At 40.1% G+C, this 15,443-nt stretch overlaps 2 protein-coding genes across 2 annotated transcripts; both read right to left on the bottom strand.

Annotated features, from left to right (window-relative positions):
* Nucleotides 1–1,653: 1,653 nt before the first annotated feature.
* Nucleotides 1,654–12,938, bottom strand: LOC148156383 (uncharacterized). Its single transcript, XM_088010106.1, has 6 exons — nt 12,831–12,938; nt 12,299–12,340; nt 12,021–12,073; nt 11,323–11,702; nt 11,151–11,237; nt 1,654–1,846 (listed from the first exon to the last, which is right to left on the bottom strand). Exons 2-6 carry the CDS (start codon nt 12,322–12,324, stop codon nt 1,739–1,741), a joined length of 654 nt encoding a protein of 217 aa, XP_087866232.1. The 5' UTR covers nt 12,325–12,340; nt 12,831–12,938; the 3' UTR covers nt 1,654–1,738.
* A 347-nt stretch (nt 12,939–13,285) lies between these two features.
* Nucleotides 13,286–13,732, bottom strand: LOC148156384 (uncharacterized). The gene is made up of 2 exons (XM_088009942.1): nt 13,511–13,732; nt 13,286–13,432 (listed from the first exon to the last, which is right to left on the bottom strand). The coding sequence occupies exons 1-2, from the start codon at nt 13,709–13,711 to the stop codon at nt 13,286–13,288; spliced, it is 348 nt and encodes a 115-aa protein (XP_087866068.1). The 5' UTR covers nt 13,712–13,732.
* Between the last annotated feature and the right edge of the window lie 1,711 nt (nt 13,733–15,443).

Below are 15,443 nucleotides of genomic sequence, written 5' to 3' on the forward strand. Positions count from 1 at the left end.
TCTGCAGGAATACAGGAATAGAGTACTGAGAAAGCAGGGAACACAACTCCCCTTTCAACACAGATTGCATGATAGAGGAATGTTCTCTCTGCATCTCCAAGTATTTTTCTTTTATGAGCATACCAGAAGAGGAAGAAGAACAAGGGGAAAGAGAGAGAGAGAGAGAGAGAGAGAGAGAGAGAGAGAGAGAGAGGGAAAGGCTTGAGCAAGAATCATTTGAGGAATTTAATTTTGCTCCGGCTAAATCACTCGGAATGTTTGCATTGCACCTCAGAAAGTGAGTCTGCAGCAGCTCCGGGGATTTTCATTATGTGCTGAGCTAATGAGTCCTATGAAGGAGGTCGACATGAAATATCGCTCCTCTGCCAAAGTCGGAGATGAAGACGGCTACAAGCAGTCGGAGGAGTGTAAACAATATTTCAGGGGTAATAAGTGTTTTCGTGTAAATCAATCTTTCAGTTTGTTATTAGGCTCTCACGTTCCTTGCTTGACCGGAACAACCGAGGCGGCAGAAACGGAGTCAAATCAACGAGCTCGCAGGAACGACTCAGCTTAGGTACCAATCAGCTCCGACCGCGGCTAAGTCCTCCACACTTCTGCAAATGCTGCCGCGCAATTGCACATTCCTGCTATATTAAGCTGCCGACTGTGAAACAGATTAAAAGCGAGTTTTATTAGCTTATGCAGAGATTTTTCCCTTTTCTACCAGAAAGGCGACGGCAGGCACCTCCCATCATGCCTTGCCTCCCCTCTATAAGTATCAGCTATCGGCTGCCAAAATTGCTGCCAGTGGATATTAATAGCAACACTCGCCGAATCTAAGACCGCAGTTGTGTGGGTCAAGGTGGAGCTCAGCCTTTTATTAAACAATTCACTGAAGCTCGTATGAGTCGGAGAGAGAGAGAGGAAACGAGATAAGCTGATGTTCTGAAAGCCTGAGTTGAAAAGGGTTTAAGAGGTTAATCTGTTAAAATTTACCCAACGGGGAGTGCAGCGTTTATTAGCCAGGACGCTTTTCAGAACAAGAAGCCTTTTCATCATCAACAACAACATCTCGTTGTCTAATCAGCTCAGTTAAAGCTCTCTGCCTTTAAAACCTTTTCTGCTTTGCAGGCCGAGTCACATTATGTGTGCATATGTACGTTTCTTTCTGGAAAGTGCAGTGTTTATTCCAAAAAGGCATCTGGTGTGGGTGAGTTTCAGGACGGAAAGATAAGTCCAGAAGTTTCTCTGTGAAAGAAACATGCACACTGCAAAAACACAGCATCGTACAAAATGTGGGGTTTCTTTTTTGTCTAGTTTCTCAGTAGATTTGAAATGAGACAAAACTAACTTACATGTAACTTGTCAGCAAGGCATCGGAACGTTGTAAGGATCGTTAGTTACTGGAAAAAAATACTTTGTTATATTTTGTATTTTTGCTGTGTAAACTGATCCAGGGGAAAAACTTGAGCCAACAGAATAAGGAAAAACACCCGATTTGAGCTTTTATCCATTGACAACTTTGGCGAATACATACGATTTTCTGCTATTTTTTTAATAGATACAAATCTGAAAAGTGTGGCGGGACAAATAGGCTCTGTTCTCAAGCAGCAATTATTTGCATAGGATTTTATTTATGGGTATCTGAGTAGAAAGGGGGATAAATGGAAATTCACAGCATACTTAAAATGTTTTAATGAACAATAAAAAAAAATAACAATAAAAAAACATGCACCGTCTTCCTTCCACCTCACAATTATTCATCCATTAACGGGCAGCTAGAGCTGCTCTGAAAGCATTTCGTGTACGCCTGTTGCGCGCCTGCAGGAGCCTGTTCATCTTCTTCTGTTTCTCCAAATGTTCTCTGTTGAAAAATAAAAAAGTCTGACATGAATATTTATCATTTTCATGTCTAGAAATGCAGCTGTTCATCGAAAAAAGATGTTGAGATCAGCAGTATGTGTTGCATACACTATTGAAATCTGACACATTATAACAGTCTGAAATGACTCTTTTGTTTTTTCTTTTCTTTTTTTGGCATACAGCACACACTGTTCATTTTTTGTTCACACATAAGTTTAAGACTAATTAACCATTCTGAGAGAAGAACAATTGAACTTTGTTTTAAATAGTAAAGGTGTATCTATTTTTAGTATGACATTGTATTGTAGAACTCGGCGAATCTTTCTTGATGTAATTCCTCACCTATATGGTTAAATTAGCTATTGATGGCTGACTCTTCTTGACTGTGTGTAGCTCAACTCCCTCCCTGAACCCCCTCTATGGTTTTTGGAACATAAATCGTGACAGAGGAGTCCAGATTTATTACTTGGTTTTCTCCCAGCAGGACTTTTTCCACCTCTGATGGCGAGGAGAGTTGAAACAAGGGGTGAACACGTAGAGCGTATTGTAAAATGGAGGAGTTTCTGTGAAAGTGTACCGGCCAACTGCGATGAGTCAAATGGCACCAAAACAAAACTGACAGAGTCCAGAGCTTTCCTATTTCAAAGAGACAACCTTCCCGTTTTTTTTTTTTTTTTTTTTTTTTTTCACAGAACAGCAAAAAACAAACTCCAGCAGGGAGAAGGGAAGAGAGGAGGAATCCAGTCAGCAGAAACACACAACCACATGTCCCTGTGAGTAAAACTTTAATACCTGGGGTCTGTGAAGAACAAAAAAAAACAACACACACACACACACACACACACACACGCACACACACACACAACGACACGCTGCAATGCTCGCAGCAATGCAAAGCAAGCTGGAACTGCGACCGTGTGCACACACCCTCAAGTGTTTTGGTATCAGTATCGACGGGGTTAGGTAAACATCGCCGCTGATAGCCCTGAGCTTGAGCTGGCTGCTCTGATTGGCTTATCTCTTCATGATGGCTTCAGATATCCTGGTAGCCAGCCAATAAAAACAGTGGAGGGAACACGCTGCCCCAGTCCGTGGCAAGAAAACATTTAGTGCTGAGACACAGTAAAGGAGAGAACATGTGATGTGTGCTGAGGCCTTGGTTGCTGTAGAGTGGATTTGGCTTGTCATCAGTTGTTAGGCTTTTCATTCCTCTCAGGGGTTGTGTTTGTCTGCAGATGGACTCTCATTTAAACTGAATGTGGGGAGAAACTCCGCTGGTTGCATGTATGACGGACCCTATATGCAGCACCAGAGAATACGATGTAGTAGGTATGCCGGGCCAATCGGGGGGGGTTGGGGGGGGTTGGGGGTGGTGGTGAGGGGGGGGTCTGTAACACTGCCACAGAACAATGCACAAAAACACAGAGCAACACCGAAAGGCGCCATGTCTGTTAGCGAGACTAAGGCATGGTCACTAAAATGCCGCAGTCCAAACTTGCATAACCTAAGGAGATTAAAAAAATATTACACAAGGAAAACAACAATCCTATATGTCAATAAATAATCTGACTAAACAGGTCTGGAGTCAGTTAATCTTTTTCTTGGCATCACAGATTGTTCACTCACATGTGATACTTTCATTTTGTTTAGGAAAACTTTCATGAAGCAAACACTAAAGGTGAGTTAATGGCGAACAAATTCTAGCTAGACAAAAGCTAGCTATAATTTGTTTCTGATGTCTAGCAGGACCAGTAAGCTGTACAAGTTAACTTGTCCTGCTAGCTAGAAGGACAAATAAACTTGCCAGGAAAATCAAGAAGGTGTAACAACTCCGCTTATCCAGCTTACAATGTCAACAAATGCGTGACCTTTGTCCTTTGACCGTTTTATTTCTTCCGTTTCATTTGTCTTTTGCATTTATGGCCCACTAATGTGTCAGTAGGCTTCTTTTGGATGACATTTGACTGATTCACTTTAACTCAGTTCAATTATAATTTAAAAAATGTATTTAATTTTTCATGAGGTCTATTTCCTAGCTGCTAAAATTTTGTTGTGTTCTAAGGATGTGTGGCTGATTTAGCTTAGTCCAAGTCTCTAATTAATATATTTGTGATTGGGTTGCTTCATGTTAATCGGGGCTCAGAAAACTCAAGCGTTTTGCTAAATCTTCCTAAACCTCTTTCACAGCCAACAAATGGACTCTGCTAGTTGTTTTAAGAATCCTTGAGCAGTTCTTGGAAAGTCCTTTGTTCTTTCAGACCTCAACTCGAACTTTCCTGATCTTGTTGACTTTTTTTTTTTCATAAACCTCAAAATAAATGGCTTATGCTTTCAAAGTCCTCTCTTTGTACTCAGGCAGCTGGTCAGAGTTTGGATAGCTTCCGACTGCAGAGACGTTGTCTGAATCAACTAGGCTTTACCAATAATGAGAATAAATAGGGAAGAACTGCCCTCAAATTGAAATCTAATATAAAGTTGCAAAAACATCCAACCATGACCCGTATCTGTGCTTTCCTCCTCTTGCGAGCATCAGGCAGTCTGTTCTTAAGTTTTCAAGTATTTCAAGTTACCACAGCCAGTCGTAGTTGCATTTTCCCTGCCACAGGTAACCGCAGCATTTTCTTTCCTCCCAGAGCCCGCTCAGAAAGGAAGTAGCAGAATACAATATGTCCCTGCCAGCTGTGTTCACAACAAGTACAATATGTGATCCTGGGAAAGGTTCAAAAGGGTCAGTAGCTGGTGCAGCTTATTATTTCTTCCCCCTTCTACTCAGATCAAGTGGAGATTAACATACAAATTGTACAACCAAAGATTTGGAACACAAGTAGTAGCTGTACTCCAAGTGAAGAGGTGGTCCAGCAAAAAGAAGTGGAAGCACCTGTTGGGAATGTATCATAAATAAGCTGATCCTTTCCACTGCTCGATGCCAAATTATGTCAAGTGACCGATTTATGCTGTTCTTCCTCTTTGAGTCTTATGAGGGCATGAAAGAAAGACATGTTTGGCAAAGGCACTGTAGAGGCTCTGATGGGATATAACAATTGCTCAACTGTAGATCCCACAAGTCAAACATTTCAAGAGATTTTTTTTTTTTTACCTACATCAGCATGACTAACGTGCGGTCTTTAATTTAGTATCTTATCTACCTGTCCAAGCAAAATATATTAGAGTTTACTGATTTGGAGGCTAATAAAACTACTTACATCTAATAGGGAGCCAACAAAGTTAGTACTCAGCAGTCTTAATTGCTGATGACTGTCTAAATTTTCTCTGTGAATCAATGCAGCATGGAATAAATAAAAAAAGCAGATCAGTCCATATAGAATTTCTGGACCTGGACAAGTTATTTGACCAGTTTGCCCGTGGTTTGGTTCTGGTCTGCATTCAGGTTGCATGGAGTCCAGATATACAGATGATTCACGCTGACCCCAGAAGACGTGTACGACGCCATGCCAGCATCTCATCCTCCGTTTTCTCTGCCCGGGTCACTGTTCTTTTTGGCGAAGACATAAGTCATCGTCTTCAAGAACAGAACAAACACAGTAGTTGGAAGGACGATTGGCAAAAGCTGGAAATGTTGAGGTCTCTGGGTTTTCTGAAAAGATTAAGGATCGAAATCAATGCGACTTATTTATGCCTCTGACCCAACAAGCAATGTATTTACTGCTCCATGAAGATTGGCTACTGAAAGAGTTAGCTGGATTTTCAGCCCGAGGGTGCAATGTAGTGATCACAGGCTGTCGCTGGGACCAGCTGGTGGGAGGATTTAAAACATAAACACACAGAGACTATTATGACAGCACAGCATTTCTTGACAGCAGCACATATTGGCATATTGAAATGAAACATGTGTAGTTAACACATTGCATCTGAAGAAATCTCAATTCATCCACAATGCTCTATATGTTAACCCTGCTGAGTTCAACAGTCAGCAACTCCTTTGGTTGTGCAATGTGGGCAGTTCATGGCTGGCTTGAGTCAAGATGAACAGCAGACCAAAGTGAAGCAGGTGACTGGAGTCTTCTGCAAAACCAAGACCCCTTTTCACAGTGAGGCTGCAAAGTAAAATAGTGTCCTGCCCCCAGTTGTTCTCCAAGGAGGTGAACGCTTGAGCGAGTCCTGCGTCCAGTGGAGTTAAATCAACTCCATGGGCTGCCAAGCTTATATGACTTTACCACAAAGATGGGAGGAGGATAATAGGAGTAGCACCAAGAAAAAGCATGTCGTCATAGTTCTTAGCAATGCTGCCTGGCAGCAAGAGGGTCCTGGGTTGAAGTGCTGAACCATCTGCATTGACTTTGCATGTTCTTTCCATCTGTCTGAAAAGAACTTCTTCTTACAGGTCAAAGACATGAATATTAGGATAGTTAGTTACTCCAAATTGCCCTAGAAGTGATTATGTGTGCATGTCCTCTGTTCCCTGCAATGGTCCAAGGTTTACCTGCCTCTCACTTCATTACCCCTCAAGACAATGGATGAATGAATGGGCGTGTGAGAGGCCACCTTGCATTGCCATGTCATGAACACCAATGAATAGCAGTAAACAAGAAAGGCCTAATTCCTAGCTGGGCTACTAGGACAACTCAGCGTGTTTCTTTCAACATGTGTGCCACCGACATCGCCCTCAATGACGCCCTCACATGGTAGAAGTGGCAAACACCACACAGGTCAAACAGATACTGGCACATAATTTCATTTTCAAATTCTGATTTAACAGTCAAGCATAATAAAACAGAAAGCATTAGTAGTAGATCTTGTCAGTGGTTAAACCGCAGTTTTAAAAGGTGAAAACAGAAATATCAATGTTGGCCTCGATGGGAGAATAGTCTTAATTGTGACGTCTGGTGCTGCTTTAATGAACAGTTTGCTTCGGATCAAGAATGTAGGTGAAAGGCCACAACGTCCTTTTCACAAAAAAAGGTCACGTATGAACCTGGGGGAGGGAGCGCTTGTGTGCCGAGTCAAATAACCACCGTTTGTTTGACATGAATCATGTTGCACAGTGTGCCGATGCACGTGCAGCGATTTTTACTGGAAAGGGTCAATTATGAACTGCTAGTTGCATTGCCCTGAGATCTGGGCGGGGTGGTGTGTGCTGGCACTGACACACCCAGATACAGTCCAGGCTGTTTCTATCACCTCAGAGAGACACTGCACTCACTCTGACTCCTTTGGTGTTAACCCTCATCTTGTTTCAATCGTAACCCAAATTTAGTCTCAGCCTATTCTTAAGCCAGCCTCTGAACCTATAATTGCTTGAGACACAGAACCGAATCTTGAAAATGCGACGTGACTGCGTGAGATTTATGTCCCTGTAACATAAACCGTGTACATGTGCACACATACACACGGAGCGAGCAATTTAGCCAAAGTGAGGCCCTAAATTTAGCCACCGCTATGTTATTATCACAGCAGGGGTAAAGCTCTGTTATCTCTCACCCTTCACTCCCATTGTTTTACTACGCCAGCAGATGACAGCTTCACAAAGCCTGGGGCCCCGTTGCTCCGTATACGGTCTCTTACATAAGACTTCTAGGGATGTTGGCTTGTTTGCAGGCTCTTTTTCCCCAACAGTAACACCTTATAAATGATTTCATGTCAGATTTTATGTGCAAATTAAGTCTTTCAATGCTGTTCCGCATTCGAAATCACAATGCTGCTTTTATTTCAGCCTTTCCCTTTTCACGAGAGCGGAGCTGGCCCCGCAGGCGAGGCCGACCAACCGTGACACCTCGAAAAGGGATTTTTGCTCCAGAAACAAACCCCAATCGGTGCGTGTATGTTACTACAGTAAAACACAATTGGCGGATTATGAAACCCCCTCTTAGCCTTCATCAGACGCTGTCTGAGCAACACCTGGACTCTGGATTGTCGAGGAAGTCCCAACTCCCTTAACACACACACCAAGAGGTGCTCAGTTTCTTTACCCTCTTTGTTGTAGAGCATTGACATGAAATGGCCCAACAAGGGCCAGCAGAGTCACCTTTTCAGGACAGCCACACTGAGCGGCGTGGTTGAAAGCTCGAGTTCGGTGGTCCCTCAAGCCCCCTACTGCTCCGTCTGGCCGGGCACTGCCTGGCAAGTCTGGATGCTCTTTCATAAAAGCTATTGTTAACAGTGTTGAATGTGTGTGGCAAGCACTGGCCTGTTTCAGCGTGTCCAAACAGCAACAAATAATTTAGCATGAAATTATTTTTCATAAAAACACTCATTGTTGTATGTCAGAGTCGGAAGCCCCAAATCACACTGTAGCACATTCGGGTACATCAAATGAACTGGAGGGTCATTGAAAGGTTTATTTATCGTAGTTTCAATTCAAAAGTTGACATTTTTTATCACAGAGTGATGCATTTGAAATGTCTGTTAATTTTTGATGAATGAAAAAAAAAAAACTAGAATATTACTTTGGTTCAACAAAAATGATGTTTGACCGAGAAATCCGGACCTACTGAGCAGCATGGATTCTCAAAGTTACATGCACTCAACACTTGGTTTGGGCTCATTTTGCTTGAATTACTGCATTAATGGTATAATGGAGACTCAGGTTGCTTTGATAGAGCTGAGGATTAGGTCGTTTTTATGGCCGCGTTGGAAATTATTTGTCCAAAACTCAACAAACACTTTTTTCGCATCATGTCACATGATCAACAACCAGATGTTTCCGCTGGCGCAAACCACAAAGAAGAAAACAGGAAGCAGCTGGAGGATGATGGTGTTTTTTTTTTTTTTTAAATAACTCATCATGTGAATAAACTTATTTACCTGTGATTTTAATTGTGTTTCTTATTTAATGGAAACTTAACAATTGCGAAATTGTGTGTTTTTTTTTTTTATATTAGTGGAATACTGACAAAGTTCTGCGCACATCTGCAATGGAAACTCATCTGGTGTTAGTGATTGTGTGGGCCAGAGCACAAGTTTTCTATGACAAAACTCTGGTTATATCTATAAAAACAAAACAAGTTCTTTCAGCAAAGCCTTTGGAGTTGAACTTCTCTGAACAGGAGCGTGATCCCGCTCTCATTGTTCGAGAGGGGCATCCGCTTCCAGGCCCTTCCATCTCTGCAGCCCCAACCGATGTCAGTTCACACAAAGATTAGAGGCGCAAAATTAATGAGGTTTAAAGAAAAATTAACATTCCTTCTCTTTGACGTCACTGAGGGCCAGTGTTTTCATCAAAACAGGCCGAGAGGTCAGACAGGATTTCCCTCACCGGTAGCAGTTGGCTGCACAAATCCAGACTCGAAAACAAACATGTTATTGGAGAGAAGGCCACAGGAAAAGCCGCACAAAGCACCTGTGACGTAACAGCTGAAAATAAATCGCATTTCTCATCACTCTCCAGACCTTGAGGCTTTCGTCAAGAAGGCCACTTAACTTGCTTCTCAAGCCTCGGGATTCAGAAATGCTCTGGCAGGGGCAGCAATCAACACATAAGTGAAGACAGGCTCAGGTTTAATGAGTAATTAGTCCATTCTGACTGGGTTTTTTCTCTCACCTCTAAGTAAAACACACTCTGTGAACTCGAAAGGTGGTTTCATATTGCGTATTATTGTGCTGGGTAACGTAGAGTGTTTAAAGGCTCAGTATTGTTCAGCTTTTCTTGTGGTTTCCTCGAAACTTTCTTAGAAGAAACAATTAGAAGTCCATGTAATGCATCAGCACCATCAGAACAAAGCACTAAAGTTTTAATCATTTTCCAGAGATCAGCACTGTCCTCTCAGACTGAGAAGGTTGCCGGTTTGAATCCCAGATGAGGGCATTCTCTGGAATCAACAGCTTCATGGAGTAACCTGAATATGGGATTGAGGGCGAGTTAAATGTGTGGGAGGTAAAAGTTGTGCGACTTCTCATCTGGCTGTCTGAACATTGTTCGTAGAGGTCACTATTGGGACTTTAGCTCTTAATCATCAATCAATTAAAGCAATTTTCATACAGCTAGGTGGAACATAAAGTGCTTTTACATGGTTTTTTGAACTGTTGGAGGAAGTTAGAGCATTCAGGGAAAACCCAGGTAGAGAGAACATTCAAACTCTATGCACGTTTTTTTTTTTTTTGCTCTTAAAATATTTCTAATGTTTAACATCATACATCAGAAATCAATAGACTACACATTTAAAGAAATTCAGACAAATTTGTCTGAATTTCTGCCATTATCTAAAAATGGAGAAAATATGGAACAGTGGTCAACCTTCTCAAAATGACTTGCATCCTAAAGTATATCGAAGATCTAGGAGGTTCCTGAAGAATCTAGAACAAACTCTAAAGTACCAAGGGCCTCATTTAACCACTGCTGCCCAAAAAGAATCCAAAGGTTGATCACACATTTGCCAAAAAAACAAAAAACAAAACAAACATCCAAGGCTTTCAGGAAAGACTCTGAACTGATGAGACAAAAGTGAAAGTTTATATCTTGTGTACACAAATTCTGCTGAGGCCAGGTTAATCTTAAGGAGAGATAATAATCACTATGAGTCAGTTAGTGACCTTAAGCTCAAGCACATCTGGGTTATGCAATTAAGACATTGACCCTAAAACAATAGGCAAGCAGACACTTCCTCCAACAGGAGCACTGTGACAAGTAACAATCATATTTCTTTGAATTTGTTGGTAGATTTTATTTATTGGCAGTGCATGAAGTATTACAGAAACACAAGACAAAAGGGGGAGGTGCATATAAAGGCACATATGTAGACTAAACAGTTCAACAGATACATATGGTTATATATTTCTGAATTATAAACTTGCATAAATTGATTTGTGTCTGCATGCCTCCCTAGAAGTTGATATAATACAGAGAGGGGTAGGAGTGTGAAACAAGGCCTTCTTATATTCTGGAGAAATTCAACAGATTTATTGAACTTGGTTCTCCTGCCATCTAGTGGTGAGCTTGTGCAAGTATAACATTTCTGTTCAATACTAAATAAATCCAGATTTCTTTGGTTAATATTAACTTTATTTTCGTCCACATGTCATATTATTTTTTATCTTCATATTGCAGTATATAGTCATTTCTATCACTGGCTACATAAAAAAAAAAAAAAAAATCACATCCAGGATGGGATAATCCTAGAGTAAAAAACAGATTCCACTAAGTCACCATTTATAAAACAGAGATGAAGCCAAAATGAAAATACTTCATGAAGGAAGTACTAAATTTATATTTATGTGACAGATGATTATTTGGCTCCAGCATGAAATAAAAAAGCATACAGGGAAAATTTATTAATTAGCTTCACACATTTATCCATCTTTGGATAAATACTAGCTTATTTTTGTGATTTTAGGCTCTCCAAGAATGATGCCTTGTTTGCTTCCACCAGTTTCTTATGCTCTTGATCCAACTTTCTCCCAACATCTCCCTTCTTAACCTTGACCCAGTCCTCCTCAGTCTGCAAGAAAAACAGGAAATAAACAAAACGAGAACCAGAAACTGCCAGTAAATCAGCAGCAGATTGTCAGAAAACCTCTTCTCACCATGCCTTCAAAAGCTTGACCGTTGTAGTAGCTCTCTGTTGACGGATACATGATTTCCCCATACTCTAGCGCCTGCAGGTTCAGAGCCACCAGATGCAGCTCCTCTCCATCGTAGGCGTACAACCTTCTGTCCTCACACGTCATCAGTACTAGCTCTTTGGACGGACATGGCGAACCTTCCACTACGCCTAAAACCCTCATGTTCGCCTCCTCAGGGAGGTAAAACATCCCCCAACCTTCCACCTCTTCAGGTTTATCTCTGTAAATGGTGTCTTCAAGCCTTGCTATCCTCAGAATGGATCCAGGTGGCTTCATTAAGGGTGAACGTTGGTCTCTGTTGTCATCAACAAACTCTGACACCTTATCCAGGTATTTGGAGTCTACAGTATAAATGGATAAGATGTAGGACATGTTTATAAAAAAAAACCAAAACAAAAAAAAACTAATAGGGCAGGGGTGCCCAAGTCCAGTCCTCGAGAGCTATCATCCTGCAACTTTCAGAGGCATCCCTGCTTCAACACACCTGAATCAAATGAATGGCTTGTTATCAGGCCTCTGTAGAGCTGATCCCGGTCTGTTGGAGTAAGGATACTTCTAAAACTTGCAGGATGGTAGCTCTCGAGGACTGGACTTGGGCACCCCTGTAATAGGGGGTACGTCCAAGAAGTAACATTATGTATGGTAAAGATTTGGCTAACCTTTTGCTGTCAAGCACTCCTGTAGCTTGAGCTTATCGACTGGCCTTGGCACACTAGAAAATAAAACCGAAAATAATTACAAAATTAGCAGCAGTGGAAGCTGCAAACTCTCTATTCATAGGCATTACATTTATATTATATACAGTATATAACTGTACAGGGGAACCTAAATCATGTTCTGCTTGGGGGCCCCTACAACATTAGCCAGAATCTGCAGAGCATACAGCAGAGAAAAGATTCACTTAGACAAAACAAAGACATTTTTTTCCTGTGGGTACCTCGTGCTGAATGTAGCCACAGCCATCCTCAGTCTTTGTCACCTAAATTAAAAACACAAAAATTAATCAAGTACTTTTAGAAAAACTTTAGGGCTAGAATTTTTTTTTTTGTAAAACTGTCTAAAAACTATCAATACTTAACAGAACTATGGATAAAATAGTTAAATAACAAAGACATAAAAGATAAACATGTCTATTAATAATAATAATAATAATATATAGAAAGAATCGTAATATGAATATAGAAAGAATGGCGACATGTCATGTCAGACTGTGCCCCTCCTTTCGCCCGATGACTCATGGATATTAAATTTAACTATGAAACAAAACATTTTCTAGAAACATTTTATATTTGTTCTAAAAGTTACATCGTTGCATGCATAATAAACAGGTCGTATTGATTGCTATTTTAGTGAAGCGGATATATAGATAGATAGAAAGCGAAAGTAACATGAATGCGACAAAAAGAAGCGACTCTCCATAACAAAACGCTCCGATAATTACACGGCGTCAGAGCCAAACTTCTACCTACCACAGGTTAGAATAATTCCCCTTTAAAAGACAATTCATTCCGCAAAATGCCTGGAGTTTCAGCTTCTTCTTCTTCTTCTTGAAATTTATTGGCGGTTGGCAAGAAACGTTAGGTGAGCATTACCGCCACCAACCGGTAAAGAGTGTGGACCACATGACATAAAAAAAACCCCTATATTCTTTGTTACAACTTACACGGTTTTTAAAAAAAATCAAACATAGTCTGATATCCTCTGCTTCCTGAATCCCTTTGCAGTAAATAAACAATGTCAAATTTCATTTTCATATTACTAAGGTTCCTAATTAACTTGTTTCTCTGAGTCAGGTAATTCCTACCACAACTTCTGTAAAAGTTGCAGACATTTAAATTAAATATCTTAGTTAAAAAGCATGTTTGTGTTTTAAAGACAGTATATAAAAAACTTTTACTTGTCACAATTTACTGTGATGCCCAACTTAAAAGGACAACCACCTCTGTCTTTGTCTGATGATTTTGAGATTCTGCAGGATGGCGGATTTGCGAGAAGCCACCAGTTGACGATGCTCCTCATCCAGCCTCGTCCCCATAGGGCTCAGCTTCACCGCCTCCCAGTCCTCTTTGGTCTGAGCATAAAACACATTGTTAGGGATCCCGACTGGCATTCAGGATAAATGTTCACACATTCACAGTCAATCACTCACCATGTCTTTGAAGGCCTCACCACGATAAAAACTCTGGAGTGCTGGATCGGCTATTCCCTCTGTGAACATCTGATCCAGGCTGAAAGCCACCAGATGCAGCTCATCTCCATCAAAGCCGTACACCTTCTGGTCCTCACAGGTCATCAGGACAAGCTGGTCACATGGGTACGAAGTTCCCTCCATGTAGCCAATAACCTCCATCTTTGTTGTTTTGGGAAGATAAAACTTGTACTCTGTGTCCTCCAGTGATCCAATGGTCAGTACGGCACCATTTGAATTAGGTAGCGGATGCCTTTCGCCTCTACGTAGCTTCGTTTTGGCTTCCTGTCAATTTAAACAACAAGCACATAAATAAATATTCTTCAAACTTTTGATGGATACATATGAAATACAGACAAAGATGACTAGATGAAAAAAAAAAATAAGGCAATATAAATGGATTTTATAAAGTGTGTTATTGTCAGTATTTCGGCATTAATTTATACTAATGAAAATAAGAGGAAAAAAAAACCCATGTTTGTTAATATTTGCTCCTTGGAGTTAAAAATCAAGACTTTACAGGAAATAAAATACCATAAATGCAGTAAGAATGAGGAATAAGATGATTAAAAGCAATTAATCAAATGATTAATCTAAGTAACTTCAACTTTAATAGTTTAAACAGTCCCGAAAGTAGCCATGTTACTCTTACGCAAATGTGACTTTTAAGCATTATTGCATTAAATCCTAACAGTCAATAGAAATAAATCTACATTATGACAAACAAAAAATTATTTGGAGAAAATATGAAATGAGCATAAGCGATTAGTCATTTTAATAGCATAACATTCAGAACCAAATCAGCTTTATTGGACAAGATTGTGTGCGAAAGAGGAATGTGACTGCGATTTTCAAGCGCTCACAGCAAATACAAGATACATTTTATGGGAATCAAATAAGGATTAAAGAATAATATGTATGTGCAGCAAATTATTTTTTGGATATAGAAAAACATATCATGTTTTCAGGTTTATGCTTCTCCCATGGACCGTAATAATTTTAACAGATTGTCAGGTTTTTGTTCTGTAAGAAAATGACTCAAATCATTTGAGACCTTTTGTCATCTTTAATTTGACATCAATCTTGTACATAAATCAGGTGGAGACAAAAATATATAAAAAAGTAAAAATGCACTACAATAAACACGTAATATAAGTTTGCAGCACCTCTAACCCTTTTCTGCACCATTTTTTGATTCAATCTCACTGCATTCAGTTTTGGTTACTGTATTGTAATACTCAGAAGATTGTTTGTTGTTTTATTACCCCGTTGTGGCAGGATTTAAGTTAGATTTTGTTTTCGTTAAAATTCAGTCTGTCCAGCGTTTTTTGACCTGCAACGTGGCAGAGTGACAGTGTTTAAACCTTTCTTCAAGCCTCAAGTATCTTTCTCTGTAAGTAGTGGGTTATTGTACTCAAATGTTGTTTGACAGAAAGTAATTAAGCTCGTCTGCCATTTAAGTTTTTGTGTAATCTTTAACCATGTTAAACGTGTCCAGCCTTCGTGGCACTACATGTTAAAATTCTGTCTTTCATATAGCAATGTGTGTACATGAGACATGCAAGCTGTTCATGTATGGGTTTTTATGCTTATTTTTCAGTTTTACAAAAAAATTAAAGCTCAGACATACTTCAGCTCAACGTTTGGAGTTTTTTGTTTGCTATCTGTCTAACGCAGTCCAGCAGGCCTGTGTGAGGACAGAATAGCTACACATCTACTGATTAGCCAACATATTCACACTCAGAAAACTTAATGTATCCCATAAGGCCAGTTCATCTGCAGCATTGATTATGAAACCAGAGAACTAAATCATAAAACGTTTATTGAATTGATTAAATATGCATTAATTTGGCCTATAAGTAATGTTAATAACCAACAAAGCTTTTCCAACAAC

The sequence above is a fragment of the Poecilia mexicana genome, unplaced genomic scaffold, assembly GCF_051168715.1.
Source record: "Poecilia mexicana isolate PSO_F unplaced genomic scaffold, ASM5116871v1 scaffold_11, whole genome shotgun sequence".
In the NCBI taxonomy this organism is placed as follows: Eukaryota; Metazoa; Chordata; class Actinopteri; order Cyprinodontiformes; family Poeciliidae; genus Poecilia; species Poecilia mexicana.

Excerpts from the sequence above, each read along its gene's own strand:
- LOC148156383 (XM_088010106.1), bottom strand. The coding sequence starts at position 12,324 with ATGGCTGTGGCTACATTCAGCACGAG. Across the intron at positions 12,074-12,298 it reads GTGGCTACATTCAGCACGAG|TGTGCCAAGGCCAGTCGATA; the intron begins GTACCCACAGGA and ends TTTATTTTCTAG. Across the intron at positions 11,703-12,020 it reads GGAGTGCTTGACAGCAAAAG|ACTCCAAATACCTGGATAAG; the intron begins GTTAGCCAAATC and ends TTTATACTGTAG.
- LOC148156384 (XM_088009942.1), bottom strand. The coding sequence starts at position 13,711 with ATGGAGGTTATTGGCTACATGGAGGGAACTTCGTACCCATGTGACCAG. Across the intron at positions 13,433-13,510 it reads GTGAGGCCTTCAAAGACATG|ACCAAAGAGGACTGGGAGGC; the intron begins GTGAGTGATTGA and ends TTTTATGCTCAG.